Raw genomic sequence first — 18150 nt, forward strand, 5'->3', positions numbered from 1 at the left:
CGGCTCCTCATCCAGCCCTTGTGCGGCCCCCAGGCCCTGTATGCACCATATCCACCTGCATCTGGTTTTGTGCTGTTGGGGGAGGGATGTTTTGTTGTCCCTGTGTGTATGGCAGCAGTCTGCATTAGGCCAAAAGGGTAGGCACTCTTAGGAGATGAGAACCCAACAAGTAACAAATTAAACAAAGTTTTATGCTGTCATCTTGGGCAGGGACCCCTTCCATGCCTACCCAAAGGCAATAGGGTGTGGGGAGAGAGAAATGCCGCCACCCCTAGCCATAGAGTCCGCGGGGGTTTGGATTGGGGGACGCGGGTCTCCTTTGGGTGGGTCGGTGGCTCTTAGGCAGAGGGGAGATCGGATCCAGTAACTTCAGAGCGTTATCATGGCCCCCAAGTCTGTTCTGAAAGTTCAGACCCAGCATGGAGAAAGTCCTCTGCATGAGCGTGTTGATTAAAACTTGGGGGGAAGGAGGATACAGGAACCAACTGGGGTGGGCTGTGCCAGCAAAATGGAGTTGTTATCCTTGGGCCAGCAAGTGTTCAAAAACGTTTTCTTTTGCAGCAGCATGATTTTGTTTTTTAAAGTTGCAAAAAGATATACAGAGACAACATTTCTGGAATCCGTGCCGCGGTGGGTGCTGGTTCTCGCGGAGCCGAGTTTCCGAGGCCAAGTGTTGGCATCACAGCGGGCTGGGCGCCGCCAGACCAAACCTGGAGGGAAGGCCGAGCAGGGGGGCGGCCCCCTCACCCTCCCGCGGGCACCCACACCCGCACCCTCACTCTCCCGCGGGCACCCACACCCTCTCTGCGCCCGGTGAGCAACGGGGCACCCCGAGCACCAGTCTGTGCGGCCGGGGAGGGCGCAGCGCGGAGGGGCGGGCGGAGGGGCCGTGACCGCCCCCGCGGGAGCCGCCCGCCGGGCTGCAGGGGGCACGGGAGGCGCCGTGAGCGACTCCGGGGGCGCCTGGCAGGAAGACGGCGGGGAGCGGGGTGGGGAGCGCCAGGAGCCTGGGACCTGCGGGGGGTGCGGGGGGAGGCGGAGGAGGGGGAGGGCGGGGGAGGAGGTGCTGCTGGGGCCGGCCGCGCGCTGCCACTTCGGCCAAGCTGGCTTAGAGCGTCACCAGCGCCGCCGCCGGCACCTCGCAGCCGCCTGAGCGCTCGGCGCGGGAGGACCTGCCGGCCCGGGGTTGGCGGAGCCGCCGCCGGAGGGAGGTCCGGGGTGCGAGCGCCGCGGGAGATGTGAACCGGCCGCCGCACCTCCAGCCGCCGCCTCGGGACGCACGCGGCCGCCCCGGAGCGGGCCTCCCAGCCCCGCCGTCCCGCTCCCGCCGCCGGCCCGCCCGCCCTTCGCTCTCCGGGGAGCCCGGGGCATGAACGGCTACGGCTCCCCGTACCTGTACGTGGGCGGCCCGGTGTCGCAGCCGCCGCGGGCGCCCCTGCAGCGCACCCCCAAGTGCGCGCGCTGCCGCAACCACGGCGTGCTGTCCTGGCTCAAGGGCCACAAGCGCTACTGCCGCTTCAAGGACTGCACGTGCGAGAAGTGCATCCTCATCATCGAGCGGCAGCGCGTCATGGCGGCGCAGGTGGCCCTCCGCCGGCAGCAGGCCAACGAGAGCCTCGAGAGCCTCATCCCCGACTCGCTGCGCGCCCTGCCGGGACCCCCGCCGCCCGGGGACGCCGCCGCCGCCCCGCAGCCGCCGCCGCCGAGCCCGCAGCCGGCCCCGCCGCCGCGCCCCGCCGCCGAGCTGGCCGCCGCCGCCGCGCTGCGCTGGGCCGCCGAGCCCCGGCCCGGGCCGCTGCAGCCGCCGCTCGCCAAGCCCGGTAAGAGCGCTGCGGGCGGGCGGGGTTGCGGGGAGGTTTGGGGACGCTTTGGGGAAGGTTTGGGGACGGTTTGGGGAAGTGGGGGCCTGGCCGGGCCTTCCTCTCCAAACTTGGCCTCGCCGGTTCCCATTCTCCGGGCCGCCGCCGGCTTTCCCTCTGCCTCCTGGAGGGGGAACTCGGACGCCGCCCGCGAGGAAGGTGCTTGGGGCTCCAGCCAAACTTCGGGACTGTGCGAAGGGTGGCCAAAGAGGTCGTGACGGGTCCAAATGAACACCCACGCGGGCGTGCACACCGCCGTGCTGAGGGGTGCCCCGCCTTAGGGCTTTTTAGAGAGACTGGAGCCTGTAGGTGCAGGACTTGGCGGACTCCGGGCCGGGCGTTCTTTGGGCCCCAGGGAACTGGAGCTAACCCCAAGCCTGTCTGGTAGCGCGCTGTGGTCCGCAGCGACTTGCACTTTGTTGAAAGAAGTCTCATGTAGAAGCAATAGTATAAAAAAAAAAAGGCCAGGAAGGCTTCTAAACGGATAGGGAGGGCCCAGAACCTGGTGTGGCCACTGTGAGCTGCTTTTGCAAAATTGCTCAAGTCTTTCAATAGGTTCCTCAGGCCGCCTTCAGCTGCCTCTGTGGTTTAAAGAAATACACACAAAACTTGACCTGCGGCCATAGCCGGTCTGGCTCAGTGGATAGAGTGTCCAGCCTGTGAACGGAAGGGTTCTGGGTTTGATTCAGTCAAGGGCACATGCCCGGTTGCGGCTGGATCCCCAGTTGGGGGTGTGCGAGAGGCACCCGATCAGTGATTCTTATCATTGATGTTTCTGTCTCTCTCACTCTCTCTCCATTCCTCTCTGAAATCTTAAAATTATATATATATATATATATATATATATATATATATATATATATATATATATATATATATATTTTTTTTTTTTTTTTAATCAAACCAACCAAAAACTTAACCTGCCGTGGGAAGGCCATATCTGGAGAGCCGTTTCCCAGGTTCCAGGAGGCTTGGACCTCATGCTGTAGCATAAGGAGCAGAGACTAAGACTCTTGCTTCCCTTACCTGTGCTCGCTCTTCTCTCCTCGCTCTTCTCTCCTGCGTGGTGCCTTAGAGAGAGTGGGTCTGCCCTGAGCTCTGGAGGCGGACAGATTTCCGCCCACCCCGCTGCTTCCATCCCTTTCCCTCCCCCAGGCCTCTGGTCTGCAAACCCCAGATGAGGCTCTTTTCTCCTGCGAATCTCTACCTCGAGGTCCTGCCCAACCCAAGCATTCCTTTGATTGTAGGCTCTTGGAGTCCAACTGACAAGTGTTTGGTGGGGCAAATAGGAAAGAAAAGGAAAAGCACCGATCTTCTGGGGAGAGGGGGCGGGGGGGGGTGTTAAAGGGGTTTGTTTGAATTTTTCGAGGGAGAGCCCCAAAGGTAGGACTGGGATAAAACTTCTGGCACTCCACCCCCCCCCCCCCCACACACACACTTCCAAGGAGTTTGTGGAAGTCTGCAAAAGCTTCTGGCTTTTGGAAAGGGGCTTTCAGCCGCAGCTGACTGATGTGTGGCGCTGGGGAGATGCACTCACTGGTTTGGGGGTGAGTCCACAGGCAGCCTTGCAGGCCCAGTCCTGCTGCCCTGAAATTTTTGGATATTTGACCCAAAGTAAGATGTAAGAGTCATGTCCACCCACCCCTGTTGTCTCTCTCCTTTCAATCTGATCTCTTCATACTTGTAAGTTTGCCACAGAAGAAGAGGAGGGAGAGAGAGAGAGAGGTTTATGCTGCCTTTCTCCTTTAGGTTAGCACAAGCCACCCGGAGTGTTTTGTCTCGCTTCTCGAAGTTGATGCATGCCGATAACTTTGAATTTCCGCTGCCTCCAGAGGGGGAGTCTCAGTGTCTGTCGGTAGAAGGTAGCATTTTGCAAGGACACTTACCCAGCAGCACTGCTGTAATAACAGGGCTTGGAGGTTGGGTGTCTCAGTTCAAGAGGAGACATCCTGTGTGCCATTCCGACCATTCCGCGGGATACCCCGAGCCCATGGTTCCTGCAGTGTCACAAGACGGAAAACAACCCCGGAGGAGGGTAGCGAGGGCCGGAAGCAGGCGGAGCAGCACCTGCGGCAGCAGCAGCAGGAGGACGCAGGTTTGGGAGAATGGAAGGAGGCTGATGCCACTGGACAGACCAGGCCGGTGCCCTCTCTTTTATTCGGAGTGCTCAGGGATAGCCCGAGCCCTCACATCCAGAGCAGGCAAGTGCACAGGAGAAGAGGATGTGCCACAGGGAGAGGTCAGAGTGGCTGCTGGCCTCGGGAGACTGAGCCTCAGGGACCAAGGGCTCGGTTTCTAGCTGGTCACGTTACCTACCTTACACGCTCATGTACATGACTTTCATTTTCTTCTTTCAGCTGGTTTGGCCCTCTAATTCCATTAAAAATGCCATTCAGCCCTCACCGGTTTGGCTCCGTGGCTAGAGCGTCGGCCTGCAGACTTAAGGGTCCCTGGTTCGATTCCAGTGAAGGGCATGTGCCTTGGTTGCAGCACGTAGTCAGTAGGGAGTGTGCAAGAGGCAGCTGATGGATGTTTCTCTCCCATCGATGTTTCTAACTCTCCATCCCTCTCCCTTCCTCTCTGTGAAAAATAAAATGTATTTTAAAAAGCAATAAAATAAAAAAAAATGCCTATCATCAAGCCCATGATGTGGGTGTTGGCACAAGAAAACACACACAGAGTAGTTCTCATGAGGAAGGCGAGCGTGCAGGTGGATCTGTAAGAAAGTCCATTTGGGGTGGACGTGGAGAGAAACTGCCCGGGCGAGACTACTGGTTGCTTGTATATATCATACTTTTCTGCAGTTGTGCTTATTAGATCTTATTTGTATGTAGCCTACCATGCATAGTGGGAAGGAGATCAGATGCCGCGGGACACGTAGCTCACTGCGCGCAGAGAAGCAAGTCCCAGACCATTAGGAATCCGTGTCTGCTGGCACAGGATGGACATTGGTGCCACCCGTGTCATCTCTGTGTCCAGGTTGGCTCTTTCAAAAAGGGCTGCTTCAGTCCGTCACCGTGGAAATTTCATCATCGTCGTTAGCTACAATGCAGGTGAAAAGCGCATGCCCTAGAGCAGTGGTTCCCAAACTTTTGACATATGTGTACCCCTTCTATAATTTTCCTAACGCTGAGTCCCCCTCGTACTCATGAGAACGTAGAATTACCATATTTTTCGGACCATAAGACACACTTTTTTTCCCCCAGAAGTGGGGGGAAAAAGTCCCTGCGTCTTATGGTCCAAATATAGCCTACACATATACTTTTTAAAAAAAGTTTTTTTACTTGCCCGGCTCTGTGTGGTCTCTGTGTGCTTGCCCGGCTCTAAAATGGTTCTAAATGCTGCTGTTTACTTTACAGGGTTGATTACATGTGTTTATGACTGTGATGTTGGGTTTTAATGCACATAAAATATTTTAGGACACTATTTGTTTCAGAATCTTTTTTTCTTCATTTCCCTTCTCTAAAAACTGGTGCGTCTTATGGTCCGAAAAATACGGTACTTGCAGCTAAGCCACTGCAGTGCATATCCCCACCAAACTCTGGTGCAATGAGTACCCCCACCAAACTCTTCTGGTACCCCTGGGGGTACACGTACCACACTTTGGGGAACACTGCAAAGGCCTGCTTGCTGGGCACCGCCCCTGAGAGGCCCCGGCTGTTCAGGGAGTGCCACATCAACACCAAAACTCAGCTTTGTGACCGGAAGAAATGTCTCCTCCAAGTTCTGCTTCAGATGCTGTAAAGGACTGGAGTTATTTTATCTAATGGTGTAGCCTGTTAGACCATCCCTTTCCCTGTGGCCACGGTTTTAAGGAGAATTTACATATTCTAATGTTACTATTTCTAGCTCTGGATGGAAGCATTCTCTCTTCTTTTGGGATGTACATTCCCCCCTGTTCCTTGATTATCATCTATGACTGGCCTGGGATTCCGAGATCCTTTAAAACCCCAAATTATAATGTAAGCTTCTTTACCTAGGTGCCATTGATTCACTTACTCTCCTGAATCCCCTCTTCATCCCCCTCACACCCTTCCCAGTCCCCCATGGAAATACGCTGGGAAGTGTGGCATCTCTCAGCACTCGGTGCTCCTGAGTCAGCAGCCCGAACCAGCCAAGCCAGCCTTTCAGGCCCTGGGTTCCGGAGCCGAGGAAAGTTAAGGGTGAACGCCAAGGTGAGAGCTAAAGTTACACCCCTGTGTGGCTGGCGGCTCCCTTCCCCCAGCCCCACCATTTCCCTCAGGGGAGAGAGTCCTGGGCAAGATCTCTAGCTGTAGGTCCTTCCTCCGTCAGCATCTGTCACCAAAGCAAAGATGTGCACAAGGTCTTTAACGTGTTCTTAAAGGAGAAAGAAATAAAACCCAACCTATTTTGGTTAGGAGTAGGAGGGCAGGACCAAAAAGGAGGGTAGGGTCTCCCTTCCTGTTGATTTCTCCTGAAAGGGGGTGGGTAAGAGACCTGTGGTGAGAGAAGTTTTTGGAAACTACCTCCTGCCCGGTACCGAATGGCATCTTTATATGTGCTCTGTGCCTTTCAGCTCCTACTTCCCTGGGTCCTGCCCAGGCTATTTCCTTGTTTTAAATTTAATTTACAAAAAATAAAAAATAATAATAATAAAAAAAGACAGGCAGACATGCCTGCAGGGATAATGAGTGTCACCGGTAATATGGTGACACTCAGGGATAATGAGTGTCACCAGATCTCCGGTCCAGGCGGGGATGGGGAACGCTCTGAGCCGGTGGTGTTGGCCAGAAGAAAACGGAAAGGTGGGAAAGACGTCAAGGTCCCTCGCGCCCTGCCCTGTGCCCCTGAACTTACCCGCCGCGTCTGGTTTTAGGAAGGCATCATTTGGGGCGAGGGGCTGGACTCAGAGACGCACTGTAAAAAACAAAAGCCACGCAGATGAAAAGGAATACGTGATCCCGTGCCGCTGGTCTCTCCCACACCGTCCCCCAGGGCTGGTCCCCGGGGCAGGGCGCTGAGGATAGCCACAGTTTGTGGCCGTTCTGGAGGCGCCCATCGGTCCATTTCCTTTGCTCCTGGGGCCCTGCCTGGGGTGGGGGGTGGAGGTGGGTGTGGGTGGGGGAGGTGGGGGAGTGGTAGGCAGCCCAGCACCTTGCGTGTAGGGTGGTGTGCTCTCCACCTGTGGGAGCAGCCAGGGCACAAGGGCCCCAGCGGAGGCATGAGAGTCCCAGCGAACCTGTGTTCAGGGGCGGTTGCGGCTGCACTGGATACTGCCCCTTGCCCATCGCCCGTCTCAGGGAAACTGCAGTTGGACAGGGTGGGGTGGCCGCACGCCCCCGTGGGCCCCCCCTCCACCCCCCTCCCATCCCCCCAGCCTGCTTCCGACCTTCCACCCCTCAGGAGCTTGGAGCCTGAGGAACAAGACTCCCTGCTTTCCCCACTCCGGCCTCTCAGGCCTTCCGCTCCCTCCCTGCTGCATGAGCGCGGGGTGCCAGATTTAGCAGAAAACGTGCAAATAAAAAAACAGGATGGCCACTATCGGGTGGGACATACTTTATACTAAAAATTCTTCATTATTTATTTGAAGTTGAAAATAATCTGGCAACCCTAGGCAGAGGCTGTCCCTCCCAGCTCCCATCACCCCACTCAGTGAGCCCCGTGGGGCTTGGGGTCTTCAGGGCCGTGTGTGGGTCTCCCGGCTTCCCTCTCTCCGGAGCCCCCGCTGCCTGGGGTGGGCATCGGCTGGAGGCCAGGGCTGGCATGGAAAACCAGCGCGTTCCAACCTCTGGAAACCAGACTTCCACTGCCGTCGGGGAAAGGGCCTGCCCCCAGGTTATAAATCTGGGGGACGGCCGTGCCCTGGACTTACACAGCCAACTTTTCTTCCCCCTGATAGATGCACTCCCGGGTTTAAAAGATTACAGTAATCACAGGAGGACAGTGTAAATCGAATCCGATAGCAATAACTTTCGGGGAAGGTCAGGCTCAAGTGAAATGTTACCAAGCAACAGGCATTTTGTTTGCAAAATACAATCAGAGAGCATTGATGAGAAATTCTTCGTGGCAGCCAGTCAGCACTTTCTGCCCACAGCTCAACAGCTTCACCGAGGGGGCCCGGGAATAAATCTCCATAAATCAAAGCCCCCCGGAGGAGGACTGGAGCCCCTTTCTGGAAATGTTGCACTTCCTGCTGACTGGAGAGAGGACGAGTCCAGTGCAGAGCTATTTGCCCCTGCCTACCCGCCCCTCCCCTTTCTTTCTTCCTCTCAGGTTCCTTCTTGCTTTCCTCTTTTCTTTGGCTTTTTTTTTTTTTAACTGACTTTTATTTTTTTGTTTTTATTGATTTTTTTACAGAGAGGAAGGGAGAGGGATAGAGAGTTAGAAACATCGATGAGAGAGAAACATCAGGCACCGGGGATGTGCCAGTAACCAAGGGACCCCGAGTTCACAGGCCGATGCTCTATCCACTGAGCCAAATTTTGGCACACCACCCCACATGCAAGTTTCCCCAGCCATTAGCCGCTCAAGCCCCTGGGCCTCACGTGTAGTTTGATGCGACTCATGGCACAGCGACCTTGAACTTGGGGTATGCCTGGGTGCCCATGGCCAAGGTTAAGTGACGTCTGAGTGTCCCTCCCCGTGAGTCCCACGTGTCTTTAGTGAATCATTTCCTTGTCTGAGCGCTGAGGAAACAAAAACATAACGCAGTGTTTTTCCCTCCCATTTTGTTGTATAAACAGCTATAAAAATGTGCCTAATCAACTACCGAAGGGCAGTATTCTGGAAAAATTTAAGTGTCAGAACATGAGTTTTTTCCCAGATCTCTAATCTCTTGATTCCAATGACAAGTCAGACATACATTTTGCAAAGCTAGGATCAGTGTTTTGACTCCCCCAAGACCCCTGCCACTGATTATTCTTTATTTAATTCAGTGTATCTGTTGCACCCATAGTCTTTATATGTGCATGTTGACAACAGTATTCCCTCCAATGAAGACACCATAGTCTGCCCAGCTGTTGGCCTTTGAGTTACTTGCTGTGTTTCAATGTAAAATGTGACCAATTGCAAAGATAAATAGGAAATTTTGCAAAAGACTAGTTAGTAAATGTAAGTCTTTTGGTGGCTAAGAGGCAATGCTTTGATTAAAAAAAAAACAACGCTCTGGTTTTTCATATAGTCTTACCTAAGAAATGCCTGAGCACGTAGTGAGGGATTCAAGGATATTTGCCAAATATATGGATGAATGAATAGACATTTAAATTAAAAAAAAATTTTTTTTAATCCTCACTGGAAGGCTTGCTTAGAAGGAGGGAGAGAGAGAAAGAGAGACCAATGTGAGAAACATCTCTTGGCAGCCTCTGTACATGTCCAGCCGGGGTTCGAACCGGCTGCCTTTAGGTGCAGAGGACGATGCTGAACCAGTTGAGCCACCCAGTTTGCATTATTATACGTACCAAACACACATGTAGGCTTATAGGTAATTTCCCTCCTGCTTTGTGAAAAGTGTTATTTTCTGAATCAAGGAAGAGGTCAAACCTAAACTTTTGTAGGAAATGTACCGTAATCTACAGTTGTAAAACCATCCTTCCTTATACCCAGCCCTTTATATGTCCCCCAAAAATATTGGTCTGCAGAAACCTAAAAATACTGCCAACATGTTCTTAACCCAGTGTTGTTAATGATTTTTTATCTTAGGATTTTTCTTTTGTTTTGCTAAACCTCACCCAAGGATATATTTCCCATTGATTTTTAGAGAGGGTGAAAGGGAGGAGAGAGGGGGAGAGGGAGAAAGGGAGAAACATCGATGTGAAAGAGACACATCAATTGGTTGCCTCCCCAGCACATGCCCTGACTGGGGCTGGGATCTAACATGAGACCCTTGGGTGTGAGGGCTCACACTCTAACCACTGACCCACACCAGCCAGGGCTTTAATGATTTTTAAAAAGGAAAATGTGACTATGTATTTTTACTTTCCACGAGTTTTCTTCTCTCCGTAGGAAGAAAAGAAAGGGTTTTAGACCAACATTCATTTTCTGCTGTGCTAGAAGTGGTCGGCGATTCAGTGTTTTATGGTTCTGTACTTGTCGTATGAGACAAAGATAACAGAAGGTGTACAGAGCCTGTCTCCTGTTACTGTAGAATTCTGACCGGGCAGTGGGCAGCCAGCTCTTCTAGAAGCCAGCCTTGCCCAGGCTCCTGCCTGCCGTTGAAGGTTTGTTGGTGTGCTTTGGAAATGACGCGTTGGGGCTGTTACTCAGAGGTGTGTTCCCCAATGCTCACGCGAACAGCTGAGGACACGCAGTCCCTGTTTCAAAATGCCTGACGCAATTTTGGAAGGAAAAAAAAAATCCAGTGACGTGCGTGAGGAAACCCTCCTCTCTCTCTGCCAATGTTCTTGTGTTTTCATTCTGGATGTGGATACATTTTGTTTTGTAGATGTCATTGGATAACATGGAGCAACCCGCCACATTTAAGTCAGCAAGATTTCTCATGTTTTTGTGTCTTGAGCAAAATGTTTCACAGATGGGGTGTGCTTTCTCAAAATATTTGAAATGAATATCTAGATTTTTTTTTTTTTGCTTCAGTGCATTTTCATATGGAAAAATCCTCCAAAGAAAAGTTAGATTTTAGAGCTGAAATTTTATTTTAGATGGAAATCACTTTTGTGTGAATGTTCATTATCTCTTGAAAATCCTGTAGCTATCTTATGGCATATATATATATATATATATATAATTATCCATGTAAAAATTTCCTTCGTAATTGAATATCACCTTTTAAAAACCTTCACTCTAGTGAAAAGTTTATTTTAGGGGTAGCTGTGTGTCTACATCATAAAAACTATGACATTGAGAGGGAGCATTGAGTAAATGTTAAAGATGTCTGATGTTTCAGCATTGGAAACAGCAGACTGTCGCTTTCAGTAGATGGGTTATAGCATCAGATGAAGCTGATTTCTTTTCAGTTTTTGTCCAGGAGTTCTGGCTTCCGGTACCCATGTACTAGGGGTGAAAATAGTACCAGTTGAAGTACACTCTTCCTCTTCCTGTTCTAGGAATTAGGGTGTCGCTTTCAAGAAGAGAAGAAGGCAAAGTGTTTTGGGGGTAGTTTCCTTTTCATTTCGTGTGCTGCCAGTTTCGAATTTCTATATCAAGATTGGCCTTTGTGCGGTAAGCCAGCGCGCGCCGTTTATAAAGTTCACGTAGGAAAACAAACCTAGAGATGTAAAGAAACACCCGTTATTACGTGACAGGTTATCATGGGGCTCACAACCCACCCTCTGTCGTTACTTGTGAAAGTCTGTGTTGACAGCAGAATAACCTGCGATGCATCTGGGTTAGGCACAAGCACACAACCAGTAGACCACAATGCCTCAGGATGGCAGGCACTCTATATTCTTCTTTCAGAAAGAACAGTTAGGCGCGGAGTTTGCTCTTGGTGCAAGGCGAGGGGCCAGTCTCCCCTTGCCCCTTGCCCGGTTTTGCGACCTCCGTAGCCTTTGGCTGTTGACTGGGATTCTGCTCACACAGTACCTTGTACGTAGCAGGCCTTTCTGTGCTGCTCAGGTGTATGAACGCCGTCGGAGAGTCCCACTCATTGCTGCTTCCTGTGTCTCCTGTCTTCCCTTTGAACTCCGTGTCAACAGGGCTGACCTCGGTTGCTCGGAGTGTTGCGTTTATAGGTTTGTTTCCTGTGACATCTTCTTAGCTCTTCTCACATTGTCGATCAGAAGCCCTGACTCCCAGTCGGAGAGGCTTGTCAGCCCCGAAACCTGAGAGTGGGTGCGTCAGCACAGTGCACCACCGTCTCCGGAGAACTAACCGGAAGTGCTTGCACAGATGCAGGGGCAAAGGAAAGCCTGGGCTGCGGTGTGTGTGTGTGTGTTTGTGTGTGTCACAGCTGGGGAACAAGGGGGCACCCATATAAGACTCTTCTGCATCACAGGAAAACAGGTGCAGCAGTGGGTTTTACACTGTCATAGACCTACACTTGCCATTCCATATCCAGTTCATTGGGGGGGAAAAATACTCAGATATGTCAGATTAGCCAGAATATCGTTCCCTGGTTCCCGTTTGAAGCCTCTTTTTCCGGAGCCTGAAGGATTCTGTGGGGGACAGACCTCGGAACCTCTTCCTCCGATGCTGTCAGTGTTTCAGGCTCACCCAGGGCAGGGAACACCTACCTTTCAGAACAGGAAGCTGGTTTTAGGTCCACACATTTCTTCTAAAAAATAGCTAAGTTTTGAGCTTTTTAGCTAGATTTATACACTCTTTATTTTCTAGAAGAAGCACTTGTTTCTTTTTAAAAAATCTTAACATCCCCTATAACGCTAGGATACCGTGCATCATATTTCATGTGTGTGTGTGTGTGTGTCTGTGCGCGCGCGCATGCGCGCGCGCGCCAAAACAACACATAACAAAACTGACTATTTTAACCATTTTCAGGGGAATAACGTAGTAGTGTTAGCACATTCACGGTGTTGTGCAACTGTCACCGCTATCCATCATTCTAACCATAAACTTGGTACCCATTAAACAGTGAGACACAATTCCCTCCCCCCCAGCCTCTGTTAACCACCATTCTATTTACTGTCTCTATAAATATGTAAATATGCCTATTCTAGGTATCTCAAATAAGTAGAATCGTGGACAAATTGCCCTTCTGTAACTGGCTTATTTCATTTAGCATGTTTTCATCCATATTGTAGCATGTGCCAGAATTCCATTCCTTTTGAGGCTGAAGGATGCTCCATTGTATGTGTAGACCACCTTTCATTGATCTCCTTACCCATCTGTGCACACTGGGGTTGCAGGCACCTTTTGGCTACTGTGGCTGCTGTGATCAACATGTGAGTACATGCGTGTTAGGTTTAATGCGTAGCAAGCCTGCCTGGGTGTGTTTGCTTTCCCCCTGCACATGCGTCTTATCCCCCCAACTTAGTGATCCGTTCCACAAGTCAGGGGCAAGCCTCACACTTCTGTTATTTGCTACCCTCTGTTCTGCCTCTCCAGTATCGAGTGTGTTATAGGGATACAAATACCCGATGATAACAGACAATGAAAGCTAAAGTTGAAGAAGTAAGAAAACTGCTTAGAGGTACTGTACCTAGCATTGAAAGCGTTCTTTGATGTTCATTCTTGCTCCGGGAGAGCATTGGACTTGGCTCTTCCAAGCTCCACTGAGCAGGAGCCAGAATCCAATTGTGCGTTCAGTTCAAGCTGAGCTAACATGCTGGTGACAGTGTGAATTTATAGATGCCTTTTTGTGTGTGTGTGTGTGTGTGTGTGTGTGTGTGTGCTGTTTTTCTCTTCTGAATGAAGTATAAGTACCACATTAACTCGGGACATGAAACTGGGAATCCAGGCCTAGGAAGTTGTAGGAGAGAATATGTCTGATTTCTCCTTCAAAGATGTGTCTTTTGTTCATCCCAGAGTTGTTGCAGAATTAGTTTGTCTGGGCTATACAGGAACCCCCTAGAACAGTGGTCGGCAAACCGCGGCTCGCGAGCCACATGCGGCTCTTTGGCCCCTGGAGTGTGGCTCTTCCACAAAATACCACGGTCTGGGCGAGTCTATTTTGAAGAAGTGGCGTTAGAAGAAGTTGAAGTTTAAAACATTTGGCTCTGCAAAGAAATTTCAATCGTCGTACTGTTGATATTTGGCTCCGTTGACTAATGAGTTTGCCGACCACTGCCCTAGAGAAATCTTATATTGGGGGAAAACAAAGCAGTTTACTTAAAATGCAAACTTGGGATAAATATAGAACTCATAGTAGATTTATGATTGAAAGTGGCCCTGATATAATGTAAGAATATCTTTTAAGTATTTTTGCTTGGCACATAGTTAATTGCTTTGTGGAGAACCAAAGTTTTGTCTTTTCGGTTACATTTAAGAGATAGCCCATATTAAAAGCATGTTCATAAAAGGTCCTTTAAGGCTTTTATTTTTTTACTTTTTAAATATATTTTTATTGATTTTTTACAGAGAGGAAGAGAGAGGGATAGAGAGTTAGAAACATCAATCAGCTGCTCTTGCACACCCCCTACTGGGGATGTGCCCGCAACCAAGGTACATGCCCTTGACCGGAATCGAACCTGGGACCCTTCAGTCCATAGGCCGATGCTCTATCCACTGAGCTCAAGCAGTTTCGGCCTTTAAAGTAAGGCTTTTGAAGTAAACAACAAAGCCTGGGAGGAGATGGATTTTAGAAGCTGCTTTGGTGGAATTTCACCAACTGGCTGTCTGCACACAGTCAGGTGTGCCCACAGGGAGGGGACAATGAGGCCATTCACGCCAGGAAGTAGGAAGCACAGGCAGACCGCTTGTTTACAACCTGACAAGTGGGTCCTTAATACTTCTCACCTTCAGATCAGTGACATCGGCTTTCAGAAGATGCTGCCAGAACACGTTTTAAGGAGGATAAAATTCCGCTTGCATACGGCTTATGAACAAGGAATATGTCCCTTTATTATAAAGGTCTGTTAGCATTTACTTCTGCGAGTAATCCAGTCTTAGCCACTCCCTTCTGCCTGGTTAGCACTGTAACACTAGCCGGTCTGGGGGTACGGTCTTAGTCAGAATGTTAAATTGGCAACAGGTTTACTTCACAGCAAATCTCTGCGTTATTTGGAAAGCTATTTCCTCCCTCTCTCTTCTTTTCATTCAAGAGGTTTCTTTAAGTCCTTCCCTTGCACTTTACTGACACAACAGTTCATGGGAAATGTATCTTCCCCCTGGCACCCCAGGTCCTTGTCGCTCATTGATGGGCCATGCTCTTCCCATAGTTCCTTGAACCCTGTCAAGTCTCTTCTTCCTCTCCTTCCTGCAGCCTGTCCCCCACCTCCCAGAATGCACAGCTGCTTTTGCATGCCTTCTAATCCAAGTTGCTGACAAGTCTGCCAGACCCTCAAGTGGCTTTAAAACAAATGTTTTTAGCCGAAACCGGTTTGGCTCAGTGGATAGAGCGTCGGCCTTTGGACTCAAGGGTCCCAGGTTCGATTCCGGTCAAGGGCACAGACCTTGGTTGCAGGCACATCCCCAGTAGGGAGTGTGCAGGAGGCAGCTGGTGGATGTCTCTCTCTCATCGATGTTTCTAACACTCTCTCCCTCTACCTTCCTCTTTGTAAAAAAACCAATAAAACATATTTTAAAAAATGTTTTTTATTGATTTTAGAGAGAGAGGAAGGGAGAAGGATAGAGATATAGATAGAAACATCGATGAGAGAGAAACATGGATGGGCTGCCTCCTGCATGGCCCCCCACTAGAGACTGAGCCTGCACACCAGGCATGTGCCTCGACCAGGAATTGAACCAGTGACCCCTGGGTTGATGGATCGACACTCAACTGAGCCACACCTCACGTGGCTTTTAAATGAAGGTTTCAGTGTACAGAGGCTTCTTTCCTTTACTCTGGCAATCTGTCAGCTAGTGACTGTACACAATATCCTATGGAAACACATCGGCACCTGCTTCACAAGGCATGTTTACTGAGAAATCTATGCGTGGGGAAGTGGGTTTGAAATAGTAAACTGTCCCGCAGCTCCTGGGTTACCCCCCAGTGGAAGGTGTCCTTACATTCCACCTCCTTTGCAGGAGAAGAGCCGGAAGGAAAGCCTGAGCTTCCGTTCTGCCTCCCTGGGCCAGTGGGTGCCCAGCCCACAGAAGGCCCTGGTCGGACTGAGCTGCTGGGCAGCCACACCTTCTGTGGCCTTGGCCTATGCTGCCCTGAGCATGTTTGAGACAAGCTTCCCTAAACACTTCATTCCGAGACCTTACTCTGGTTTCTAGATCTTTATATTCAGGGCTCTTTTTTTTTTTTTGTCATTTGCCATTTGCCAATGACATAGTTTACGTTCCTTCCTTCCTTTCCTTTCCTTTCCTTTCCTTTCCTTTCCTTTCCTTTCCTTTCCTTTCCTTTCCTTTCTTTCCTTTTTCCTTTCCTCCTTCCTTCCTTCCTTTTTTTCTTTCTTTTTTCTTTTTCAATTTTTAAAAAATTTTTTTTTATTTATTTTTTTTTTTTATTATTTTTTTTTTTTAAATATATTTTATTGATTTTGTACAGAGAGGAAGGGAGAGATAGAGAGTCAGAAACATCGATGAGAGAGAGTCATCGATCAGCTGCCTCTTGCACACCCCCCACCGGGGATATGCCCGCAACCAAGGTACATGCCCTTGACCGGAATCGAACCCGGGACCTTTCAGTCCCCAAGCCGACGCTCTATCCACTGAGCCAAACCGGTCCCGGCTCTTTTTCAATTTTTAAAAAATATATATTTTATTGATTTTTTACAGAGAGGAAGGAGAGAGGGATAGAGAGTTAGAAACGTCGATAAGAGAGAATCATCAATCAGTTGCCTCTTGCACACCCCCTACTGGGGATATGTCCACAACCAAGGTACATGCCCTTGACCGGAATTGAACCCAGGACCTTTCAGTCCGCAGGCTGATGCTCTATCCACTGAACCAAACCAGTTTTGACCTTTTCCCCTTCCTTCCTTCCTTCCTTCCTTCCTTCCTTCCTTCCTTCCTTCCTTCCTTCCTTCCTTCCTTCCTTCCTTCCTTCCTTCCTTCCTTCCTTCCTTTTCTTTCTCTTCTTTCTTTTCTTTCTTTCTTGCCTGTGGTATGCTATAACCCACCGGGACACATTCCCATTTCCAGAAAGCCGGTGTGGGCTCCCTCCTGAGCACGTCTGTTCCCCTTTGTGCCCCAGGAGAGGATTAACCGCGCTGTTCTCTGCTTTTCAGACCTGGCTGAGGAGCGCCTCGGGGACAGCAGCCTGGCAGAGGGCGCGGAGACCTTCAGCGACAAGGACACGGACCCGAGGAGCTCCCCGGACGTGGCCAACAGCAAAGGCGGCTGCTTCGCGCCCGAGAGCCCCGAGGTGGTGTCGGTGGACGAAGGTGGGTACCCCGCCGCCGCCGCCGGTGGCCAGAAACACGGGGGCGCCTCGGGCGGCCGCCCCGACAGCCCCAAGTGCCCCGGGGAGCAGCAGAGCCACCTGCTCATCGAGGGCCCCTCGGGCACCGTCTCGCTGCCCTTCAGCCTGAAGGCCAACAGGCCCCCGCTGGACGTGCTGAAGAAGATATTCCCGCAGCAGAAGCCGGCGGTGCTGGAGCTCATCCTGAGGGGCTGCGGGGGGGACCTGGTGGGCGCCGTGGAGGTGCTGCTGTCCAGCCGGTCCCCGGGGCCGGCCGCCTCTGAGCCCGAGGGCCTCGTGCTGCCCGCCAACGGGCACCTCTTCGAGCACACGCTGGGCTCCTACCCGCTCTCCTCCTCCAAGTGGTCCGTGGGCTCGGCCTTCCGCGTCCCGGACACGCTGAGGTTCTCGGCGGACTCCGGCGGCGGCGGCGGCGTGGTGCCCGGCCCCCTGGCCGTGCCCCTGCAGCACCCGTTCCCCCAGCCGCCCCGCTACCCGCTGGTGCTGAGGAACGGCCTGGCCCGGAGCCAGGCCAGCCCCTTCCTGCCCAACGACGTGGCGCTGTGGAACACCATGACGCTGCAGCAGCAGTACCAGCTGCGGTCCCAGTACGTCAGCCCCTTCCCGGGGGGCAGCAGCTCGGCCGCCGGCGTCTTCAGGAGCTCCCCCGTCCTGCCCGCGCGGGCCCCCGAGGACCCCCGGATCTCCATCCCCCCCGAGGAGGGGTGCCCCATGGTGTCCAAGCAGCCCCTCTACGCCGAGGACGACTACGACGAGCGGTCCGACTCCTCGGACTCCAGGATACTCAACACGTCCTCGTAAAGGGGCGCCGGGAGGACGGACGGGGCCAGGTGGCTCGTTCTGGGCATCTGAACCCTTGGGGACGGACGGAGGGAAGGGGGGAAAGACTGAGGAGAAGCCACACCTTGTGTATTCCTTTTCCTTCTGTTGGACAGGGTGACTGTGCTTGGTTCTGTTGGCAATAAAAAACAAACAAACACGTAACTTATTTAATTTCTTGCACTTCACTGGGAAATGCCAAATAGCTCTGCTCTGTGGCTTTCGTGCTGACATGCTTATTGTGCCAGAGCATCTCAGGCTTAAGCATCGTCTTGGGAAAACTGGGACCACGGATGATTTATTTGTGTCAGCTTTGCTCCTAGACTCAACCCGGAGTGTCTGATAAAAAAAAACAAAAACCCGTATACTTGAATGCAGTTTGGCGAAGGGATTGCTCAGGACGTGCGGCTCCCAAAGGAAGGGGTGCTTGGATTGCGGACGGACTGCCGACAGGGACATTATATTCCTAACGCTGGAAAAACCCATCTTGCATCTTTAAAGAGAGAGACTGCTCCTAAGAACAGAGTGAACCGCTCACATGCTTAATTTAAGCTTGGACAGTTTTCAGAG

General features: G+C 51.5%; 1 protein-coding gene across 1 annotated transcript; it reads left to right on the forward strand.

Moving 5' to 3' along the window:
• The first annotated feature begins 1302 nt into the window (after nt 1-1302).
• Nucleotides 1303-17879, forward strand: DMRT3 (doublesex and mab-3 related transcription factor 3). The gene is made up of 2 exons (XM_036434283.2): nt 1303-1820; nt 16568-17879. Exons 1-2 carry the CDS (start codon nt 1370-1372, stop codon nt 17560-17562), a joined length of 1446 nt encoding a protein of 481 aa, XP_036290176.1. The 5' UTR covers nt 1303-1369; the 3' UTR covers nt 17563-17879.
• The last annotated feature ends 271 nt before the right edge of the window (nt 17880-18150 follow it).

This window comes from Pipistrellus kuhlii, unplaced genomic scaffold, assembly GCF_014108245.1.
Source record: "Pipistrellus kuhlii isolate mPipKuh1 unplaced genomic scaffold, mPipKuh1.p scaffold_m20_p_12, whole genome shotgun sequence".
Classification (NCBI taxonomy): Eukaryota; Metazoa; Chordata; class Mammalia; order Chiroptera; family Vespertilionidae; genus Pipistrellus; species Pipistrellus kuhlii.

What these genes read in the sequence shown, in the direction of transcription:
- DMRT3 (XM_036434283.2), top strand. Translation starts at nt 1,370, where the DNA reads ATGAACGGCTACGGCTCCCCGTACCTGTACGTGGGCGGCCCGGTGTCG. An exon ending in GCCGCCGCTCGCCAAGCCCG is followed by an intron (nt 1,821 to 16,567) that starts GTAAGAGCGCTG and finishes TCTGCTTTTCAG; the next exon opens with ACCTGGCTGAGGAGCGCCTC.